The sequence below is a fragment of the Aegilops tauschii genome, chromosome 1, assembly GCF_002575655.3.
Source record: "Aegilops tauschii subsp. strangulata cultivar AL8/78 chromosome 1, Aet v6.0, whole genome shotgun sequence".
In the NCBI taxonomy this organism is placed as follows: Eukaryota; Viridiplantae; Streptophyta; class Magnoliopsida; order Poales; family Poaceae; genus Aegilops; species Aegilops tauschii.
In genome coordinates this window covers 491,997,674-492,007,276 of record NC_053035.3, presented here as the reverse complement: position 1 = coordinate 492,007,276, position 9,603 = coordinate 491,997,674, and the positions used below count along the sequence as shown (strand labels likewise).

General features: G+C 48.0%; 1 protein-coding gene across 1 annotated transcript; it reads left to right on the top strand.

The window, feature by feature from the left end:
* The first annotated feature begins 4,538 nt into the window (after positions 1-4,538).
* On the top strand, positions 4,539-8,713 carry LOC109739890 (polygalacturonase At1g48100). The gene is made up of 7 exons (XM_020298970.4): positions 4,539-5,582; positions 6,507-6,638; positions 6,867-7,046; positions 7,136-7,180; positions 7,281-7,488; positions 7,705-7,895; positions 7,982-8,713. The coding sequence occupies exons 1-7, from the start codon at positions 5,154-5,156 to the stop codon at positions 8,378-8,380; spliced, it is 1,584 nt and encodes a 527-aa protein (XP_020154559.1). The 5' UTR covers positions 4,539-5,153; the 3' UTR covers positions 8,381-8,713.
* Positions 8,714-9,603: the final 890 nt, after the last annotated feature.

Here is a 9,603-nt window from a genome sequence, read left to right as displayed (position 1 = left end):
AGCAAACTGAGTCGGTTTGTCTCAAAACCAGGAGATGTGCATTGGAAAGCTCTAGAGAGAGTTTTGCGTTATTTGAAAGGCACTGCGAATTATGGAATTCACTACACCGGGCACCCAAAGGTGCTTGAAGGGTATAGTGACTCAAACTGGATCTCAGATGCTGATGAGATAAAGGCCACGAGCGGTTATGTATTCACTCATGGAGGTGGCGCTATTTCTTGGAAGTCTTGCAAGCAGACCATCTTAACGAGGTCAACAATGGAAGCAGAACTCACATCACTAGATATAGCTACGGTCGAAGCAGATTGGCTTCGCCGGCTCTTGAATGACTTACCGGTTGTTGAGAAACCTGTACCGGGTATCCTTATGAACTGCGACAATCAAACCGTGATCACGAAAGTGAGCAGCTCAAAGGATAACATGAAGTCATCAAGACACGTTCAGAGAAGGTTAAAGTCTGTCAGGAAAATGAGAAACTCCGGAGTTATTGCATTGGATTATATCCAAACCTCTAAAAATCTGGCAGATCCTTTTACTAAGGGTCTATCACGTAATGTGATAGATAATGCATCGAGGGAGATGGGTTTGAGACCCACAATATGAGTTGTTCACAGTGGTAAACTATTCTTTGTGATCAGAGATCCCGTGAATTAGATGTGGAAGACAAGCTGTCGATCAACTGAGAGGAGAGTATCCTTACTATTAACAATACCACTCCATGAAGATGCAATACTCTTCTAAAACTGCATGGCGGGTTGATGTATATCTTAATGTGTTCTAAGTGGCTCATTTAAGCAGAGATGTTGTCCTGCAGAACATCTTTTGAAGAACACACCTATATGAGTCTAATTGTTAAACGTCGCAATCTATGAGAGTAGGGTTCTCTCTAGTAAACTCATGAAAGGTCTCGGAGTATGACGCATAAGCTCCACCTGCGGGGAAGACCCACGGTAGCCACGTATCGGTCAAGGCTTTATGTGAAGCTAGATTCGCAGAAAACTTGCAGTTCAAGGCCCAATCCACTGTTCAAGTTGCTTACTAGTGTAGCATAGAGTTCTAGGTGGAAGTTCAACTTAACAGTCTCCATTGCAGTACCGGTATATAAAACAGTGTTTTGGAACCAAAGGAAAATTTTGTGAGCCTCTGGGATCTGGTGGGGGATTGCTGGAATTTTGTCTATTCTGGGCCTAGCCCAATAGCTGTTTCAGAAATTCCTAATAAATCCTAGAGGCCCACGCAGCCCATTCGTGCAAGGCAAGAGGTGAAACTAAAGTTTAGTCTCACATTGCTAGTTTAGAGGGAGTTGGACCTCTTTATAAGGGAGGCTCTTTCTCCACATGTATGAGGATGAGAACAAGAGGGACATCCACGCGCGCTCCTCCTCCGCCGTCCGCCTCACCACGCCACGCCTCGTCACGACGGGTTGCGGGAATGAGCCGAGCCGATGTCTAAATTTTTCCCACGGACGACAGGTATACGAAAGGTCACGCAGAAGCTGAAACGTTTTTGCTGTAGTGGAGATTGAATACGAACGGCGCACCTCTTCGCATGCTGCCTGTTCGTTTCGTCTCCCTCGTTCTCTTCAGCTGCCGGCGCAGCCTCTCGCCTCCTTCTCTTGCGTCTATAAAAGGGAGGTCGCTCCTCTCAGAGAGACGCACCAGAACCTCTTCTTCCTCTCGCCACAAGTTCCTGAGCATTGCGCTGCTGCTAGTTCTTCCCCATCCCGGCTTGCGGCATGCACCGCAGGTCGGGACAGTAGGCTTCCGGAACTGCACCTTTTGAGTCATATACGGGAGAAGGGTGATAAGGTTTTTGGGGAGCGCTCAGCGCGACTACTGACTTCTTTGTCACGGACGCCCCGGACTCCGACGACTACTTCCCCGACGACGACTTCTTCCCCGACGTCGACAACCTTCTCGATGACATGGCTAGCGAGGACACCGACCCCAAGTCCAGTGCTACTGCTGCTGCTGTCCCATACGTGTTCTTGCTTTTTCTGTTAGAGGTCCTCTCGCAGTTCTTTGCTCTAGTGTCTGTCCTACATATGTTAGGTTTTACGCCATATATGCAACCTGTTCTACTATCTGCTTTAGACATGTTTGGTTGCAGTTCATGTATGAAGATGTTATTTACCTTTTCTCTGTCAGATCGCATGACTACTTTTATCCATGTTATATTTGTCATGCTTTATCTAATATTTATATTAATAAAATCATTTGTTAAATTGCTCATATTTCCAACACATGCAACCAATGAAAAAACACTCATGAAGTGTATTAATTTTCCAGCCATGGCACCAACAACAATGACTTTCAATGCAACCAATGAAATTGTTGCATGCATGCACCTTTCCAAAGCGAGGCCTTATAAAAAGGGACATGCTTGTGATGCTGAGAGGCCTAATAAACCCGGACGGAGGGAGTAATACACAATCCTATCTGCATGGATGGGAATGGCCAAGCACCCAAGATGATGAAGAAAGAATGATGCAAAACACGCAAAGGTTTGAGAACTCTACGTACGACATGATCAAGTTGTTCGCCTGGAAATCATAAATGCTCCCTTCTGAAAAGATCGATGCGGTAGCCAAATCCTTGGTTGCCAGTGGAATTGCAAAATTGATGACGTGGAGATTCTAAATGAACTTCTTTTTGGGAAAGGTTAGAGCAACTCCAAACGGGCGACCCAAACGGACGCGCCCTTTGTCCTTTTCTTGTCTGTTTGGGTCGGCCCGGACACCCATGTCTAGTTTTGCGTTTGGGTCGGCGTTTGCGCCTAACATTGGCCCGACCCATTTTTTTAGTTCGCGCGCGAAAAAATAAATAATGCAAATATTTTGAAATTTGAAACGGCAATTAAACATAAATATCGGCCACAAAGGCCGGCGAGAGTCCACGAGTCCACATTACATTAATTAAAAACATTTAATAAAACTAGACACGAGGAGGAGGGGCGGTGCCCTAGGCGTCCTTGTCGTCAGCGTCGGGGCCTGGCCAACCTAGGGGAACGTCGTCTCCCAGGCTGTGGCGACGTCCTCCGGCGCCGTGTGACCGCCGCCGGCTGGGCAGTGCGGGCCTGGCGCTCCACCTCCTCTGCCTCGTGGTGCTCCTCCTCCGCGTCGCGCTCCCACTGCTCCAGGCGCTCGCCCTCGCGGCGCTCCTCCGCCAGCCAGCGCGTCCGCCACTGCTCGAGCTAGAGCTTCTCCTGCGGCGGTGTCGCCCCAAACCAGATGGGTGGCGCACTGAACCTCTCGCGCACCACTCATTGTCAGGTGTACCGCTGCGGCGCCGACATAGGGGACGACGCTGACTCAGGCTTGACGGGGGAAGGCGGCACGACGTAGTCGTCGGAAGCGGAGAGTGCGATGCCCTCTGACAGACGCGCCTGATACACCGCCTACTCCTCTTCCGGCTTGCACCGATCGTCCTCTTCGCTTTCCTGCATGGCAACCGCCAGCGCCGCCTGGTAGGAGGCCTCCTCTTCCAGGTCCTCGTTGCGCACGACGAGGGGCGGCGGGGTGCCAGCCCGCATGTTCTGGACGCCGCGCCGGCGCTGCTCCTCGTTCTCGAGGGCGAACCCGACCTCCTAATCGGGAGAGTCTGCTGTGTAGACGGGGTTGAGGCGCTGCTCCGGCGTCAGCATCTCCCACCGGTGCCGCACCTCCTCCGCGTGCGCCCGCGCCATCAGCGGCACCGCCGGCACTGGGATCCTATCTGGATCCAAATGCCAGTCATGTGGCAGGGTCATGTTGGGGTACGGGAGGGGGATGCGGTGCTCCCAGTGCCACCTCGCCTGGTGCACTGGGACGCTTATCCGCTGCCTTGTCGGGTGGGTAGACGCAGACGGAGGTGGGGGGATCGCGAGTGCGCGAAGAGGATGAGGCGGGGGCCTTGCCCTTGTTCTTACCGGCGAAGAAGCCCATGGCGGCCCGCAGTAGGCTAGGGTTGTCGACGGCGGGGGAGCAACAGAGTGGCTAGATCGAGACGGGAGGCTGGAAGAAGATGAGGATGCGAGAAGATGAAGATGACGGCACGCTCAGATTAAAAAAGGACGCACGCCGTCGCTGACACATGGGCCCGCGGTCTGTGGTCGTCATTAATGAAGATGCGAGAGGCAGTTGACCGGCCGGCATGCGGGGCCACGGAGGACCGAGCGGACGCGCGGCGCGTCCGCGCCGACGAATTTGGGTCGAAAATAGATCCGCGCGGATGCGTTTTGAAAATGGTTCGGTAAGTTGGGCGAGCATTTTTGTCCGCAATGACGGACGTTGACGGGCGGAATGATTCGCCGCGTTGGAGTTGCTTTTTATGAACGTCCTGCATTTAGGAATTCCTGCGTACCTCCGGTGCAACCAAGCTATAAACCCAAACAGAGGAATTGAATGCCGCGAGGCGCGAGGGATATGCATATTGCCGTGATCATTGCTCAGGTAGGTCGGTATCCTGAGGAAGAGCGGCAGTGAAGAGATTCACGGGCCATTTCCCACATAAAAAGCAGGCATGAGAATCATGTCGTTCCACACACAGTCGAGTGCTATACCGAACTTGTGGTCACATTGATGGCAAGTGCTCCAAAGAATACTCTGACATGACAGCAGAAAACCAACCGCAAATAAAACCATGGAGCAAGGAGACAGGTTAGATTCAATCACCATGCATGCATGCATCTCATTTTGTCTTTGCACTAAACTAATGCCAGGTGGTACGAATGGGTACAAAGGATTGGATGCCACCTTCCTGCCCCGTGAGCCATTAGTACAGGTAGGCTACATTATCGATCCGACACATTTCTTCATGTATAATGGAGGGCAATACCTCCAACCGATTCTCACGAAAAGAACAAAAGTACCACATGAAAAAGAAAAACACTCTGTGCAGTTGCGAGGTTGCAGTTCATCCATTCATATGTCGCCCACGCATGCACGTGACCCAGGGTAGCACCCACCAGAACCCCTTCCATTGTCTCCATTCTCTGTGCCAGCCTCGAAGAAGTATCCATGGCGTCTCCATGGCGCTTGGCTATTTAAACCCCTCCAGTTTCCCTCCCCAGACTCAAAACCGCATACACAGTCTGTCAGTCACTCTATCCCCTGCCTGGACACTGCCATCATCTAAGAACAGGATACTGGTCGATACGAAGCTGCAGACGCAGAGATGAGCAGAGATCTCGCCGTCCTGCTGCTCGTCGTCTTGCTTGCTCTGAGCTCCGGCGTCGGCTTCTGCGACGCGAGGAGCGGCAAGCACTGGAGGCAGAACAGGGGACCTTCTACCACCATGTTCAGAAGGAAAGGGAAAGGGAAGAACGGCGGCGGCTCCCCTCCCCACAGCCACAGGCATCAGAGTCCTGCAATGCCGGCACCACCGAGTCCAGGTGGTGGGAATGGCCATGCGTCGCAGTCTCCGCCACCGCCATTGCTGCCACCACAAGCACCGCCTGCGCCACGGTCGTCGCCGCCACCTCTGCCCCCATCGTTGCCGCCACAAGCACCGCCATCGCCGCCACCGGAAGAGCCGTCGCAGGGCATGGTGTTCAGCGTGGTTGCTTTCGGAGCGCGGGGTGACGGAGTTACGGATGATACTCAGGTAACCACCAGCACTACCTCTGAAAATACTCTGCTTCCAAATAAAGAACATTTGCACCTGAAAAATACAATTTTCAAGTTAGTATGCTGCTGGGACAATCTTGCCAAAATTAGTCTCCCGTGATTGCACAATCACGTTAATTTTTTTTTAGTAAGCTGCACGTCATATGCCATCGGGAGCTGGAATATTACATGTCAGGACAAGTGTGTATAATGCAACAACCGTGATTTGTCTTTATGTTTAGATTGTTGTTTCTCACATGATTGGGCATATGTCTTTACTCATCATGCTGGATTCTAGTACCGTAGTATTTAATTGGGGTCTATGAGTAAAAGAAGGTATCATGTCAATGAATGACTAACAAGAATATTCTATAGCAATTGCATTCTTGCAAGACTCTTTTTTTTTTGAAAGCACTCTTGCAAGACATTTTATACGTGCCCGGAAAAAATATGTGCAGGAAAAGAATTATAAGTGCCAGCAAGAAACTCAAGTTTTGCGGTTCGCTAAGAATATGACAATCCTCAAATTTAGTAGAGTTATTGGTTCTTTTTATCGGTTCTTGATGTTTTTCTTGTTTTTAGAGAGAATCGACTCGATTGAGAAACTTAAACACCAAACTAAATTATACTATGGGTTCTCAGTAAGGAATTACCCTAATTTTCCAATCAACACAAACTTGGAATTTTCTAAATAAATATGCATTTTTTCTTATATTTCCTTTTAGGGCAGGAAGTTATGTCTTGTACCCATGTACCGATCACAATAGCATAGCAGCGTTCAGTAAACAATGCTATGGAGTGCACTTGAAATCTGAGCTACACAGTTGGTATCACCATGCATGCTATGATATGATGACACACTACATTATCCTTTCCCAACAAAGGTTGAACTTAATTATTACGTATTATCTATATATTGCAGGCTTTTGAAGCAGCATGGACAGCAGCGTGCAAGGTGGAGGCGTCGACGGTTCTTCTACCACCTGAACTCGAGTTCGTTGTTGGCCCCATCTCATTTTCGGGGCCAAACTGCAAGCCTAACATTATATTCCAGGTAACATTACTCCTAATCACAAAGCATATATACACCAGAAACAAGTTCTCCGTTACTTGAAGGAACTCAACAAAAATATTCTGTTTGGAGGTTGCAACTGAAACTCTCTGAAGCTCTACAATATGCCCAATTCAGATTCCTTGGCTACATTCCAATCGGCGTGTTAGTTATGCAACAACAAACTAAATAAGCAGTGCTGGTTTTAAATGTCATGTTTTCGTTTTGTAGCTGGATGGAACCATTTCGGCTAAAACTGGCGCGAGAGCTTGGGGCTCTGGTTTGCTTCAATGGCTCGAGTTCACGAAACTAAATGGGATATCAATTCAAGGCAGTGGTGTCATAAATGGTCAGGGTAAAGAATGGTGGACCTATTCAGATTCAAACGATGATGATGATGATACGGACTCAGTAAGGCCTGACCGTCTAACAGCTTCCTTACTTAATAAACAAATCAAAAGTAGACAAATCTAATTGCTTACTTTGGATGCTTCCAACAGTACACTGATCAGGAGCTGGAGAAGATGCCACAGATTAAACCCACGGTAAGCACATTATTAAGTCACTATTGCAGAACTTGAATATCTTTGAAGTTGCATATCAGACCAAATTAAGTAGCGAGTGGTTGCGTACTCTGCTATGCAGGCGCTAAGGTTTTATGGCAGTTCCAATGTCAGAGTAACTGGTATCAGCATCATCAACAGCCCGCAGTGCCATCTGAAGTTCGATAGCTGTCAGGGAGTCATGGTTCATAACCTCACCATCTCTTCCCCTGAGAATAGCCCCAACACTGATGGAATACACCTGCAAAACTCCAAGGATGTCAGCATTCACCACACTGACCTGGCCTGCGGTAATGTTCCTCACAATTTTTTTTAATTTTTTTTGGCGATGTCACAAAACTTGATGCAAGTAGTTAGGTGTTACCTTTGTGTACCACAATAGCAATAATTTTATTTCAGGATGTACTACCTAATGTCCTATCCAGATATAATATAGAGAGCAGTGGAATAATCTGTATACAGAACCACGAGAACTTGACATGAAATATTTACCTTGTGCAATGCAGGTGATGACTGCATCTCCATACAGACAGGCTGCAGCGACGTAAACATACACAACGTGAACTGTGGACCAGGCCATGGGATCAGCATTGGTGGCCTAGGAAGGTACAACACCAAGGCATGTGTCTCCAACATCACTGTAAGAGATGTCAACATGTTCAAAACAATGACCGGTGTCAGGATCAAGACTTGGCAGGTAACCATAAGGAGACCGCAACACAATTCATCCAGCAAGGACCATTACGCATACATATATCCAATCACACTAGGTTATCAATGCAGGGTGGCTCAGGGCTGGTCCAGGGTATAAGGTTCTCTAACATACACATGTCAGAGGTTCAGACACCAATCATGATAGACCAATTCTACTGCGACAAAACATCGTGCACGAACCAAAGCTCAGCGGTTGCGGTTTCGGGAGTGCAATATGAGAACATCCGGGGGACTTTCACATTCAAGCCCGCACATTTCGCGTGCAGCGACAGCTCGCCGTGCTCGGAGATCACCCTGACCGGCATACAACTGAGACCCCTGACAGTGCCTCAGTACCACATATGCAGCAGCCCCTTCTGCTGGCAGGCCTTCGGGGAGCTGTACACTCCCACCATCCCTCCTATTTCATGCTTGCAGCTCGGCAAGCCGGCCGGGAACCGCGTGCTGTCGGACCACGATCAGTGCTGAAACTCCATGGACGATCAGGGGAACTCTTGTGCCTGGTGTGAATATATATACAGCTCTTGTTAGGATGCGGCTGTCATGGCATCCAACACAATTATTTTTTGGCAGGACGTATATAGGATAGTGATGTATGATGCATGTGTAGGAGATAGCTGAAACACGAGAAGAAACACATTTCAGCTAGATCTGATAATGTAGCTATATCAGATCTGATAATGCAGCGATATCTATATATGCAAAGGCCAGGGGCACTACCACCTTTTAAAAGAAAAAAAAAAAGCCACATCTATATGTCTCCGAGGCTTCTTAGACAAGTTGGTTGCTATGGAACACTACACAATTACATAACTAGTAATTTTATTGGTGATTTGAACAATTATCGTGTGGTACCATCACAAGTTCACAACTGAGTAGTCAGTTGATCACAGACCGAAATGTCTTAAAACAGATTGCAATATCTGTACTCTCAGTATCCTAATACCATCTTTTAGGCCTCAAAGAGCCAAGCGTACGACAAACTGGTGTGTCAGAAATGAAAGCTAAAAATTCAGTGCTCTACATTTAATTCATCACATTATAATTAGCTGTGTTGACGTGCCTTGACTGCAAAACATAATGTTTTTTGTTGCTGAACTGTAAAGTGCAAACTGTGGGTGATTAAAGGGTCTTGACCAGATGGCGATTACATACCTATCAATCATCTTTCAATATGAGAGCAAAGATCGCGAAGAAGGTAACGGTCACCAACATCTTTGTTTGTATGAATCCTCATGGCCAAGTCTGCCTATTCAAGCATGAACTGCTTTACACTCTTCAGCTTAACCTGGCAGTGCACCAGCTATCAAAGGCACTCCTATCAGCTTGGCACAGCATACTTACTGGAACCTTGCAGGCCACAACTCTAGCAGCACCTTGGGTCTGGGGAAAACACATCACTCCAGCCAATGAGAACATGATTCCCACCGGAGAACTAATGCCCGTCAAAGGACACGCCTTTCGATTTCACCACATGCCTTTATATGCTGTCAGCAGCTTAAACCAGATCGCTGCAACTGCAATAGTTGTAGAATGTAATAAAATGACCAGAAAAAAGAAGTCAAGTTGCAGTGCCAGGCAAGTAAAAATAAAGGTGTACTGACCTTACCTCACTCAGAAAATAATGTTCCTTCATGTCCAACGGTGGCTTATATTCTGGTTGCACATAACTGAGAAGAATTTCATAAAAA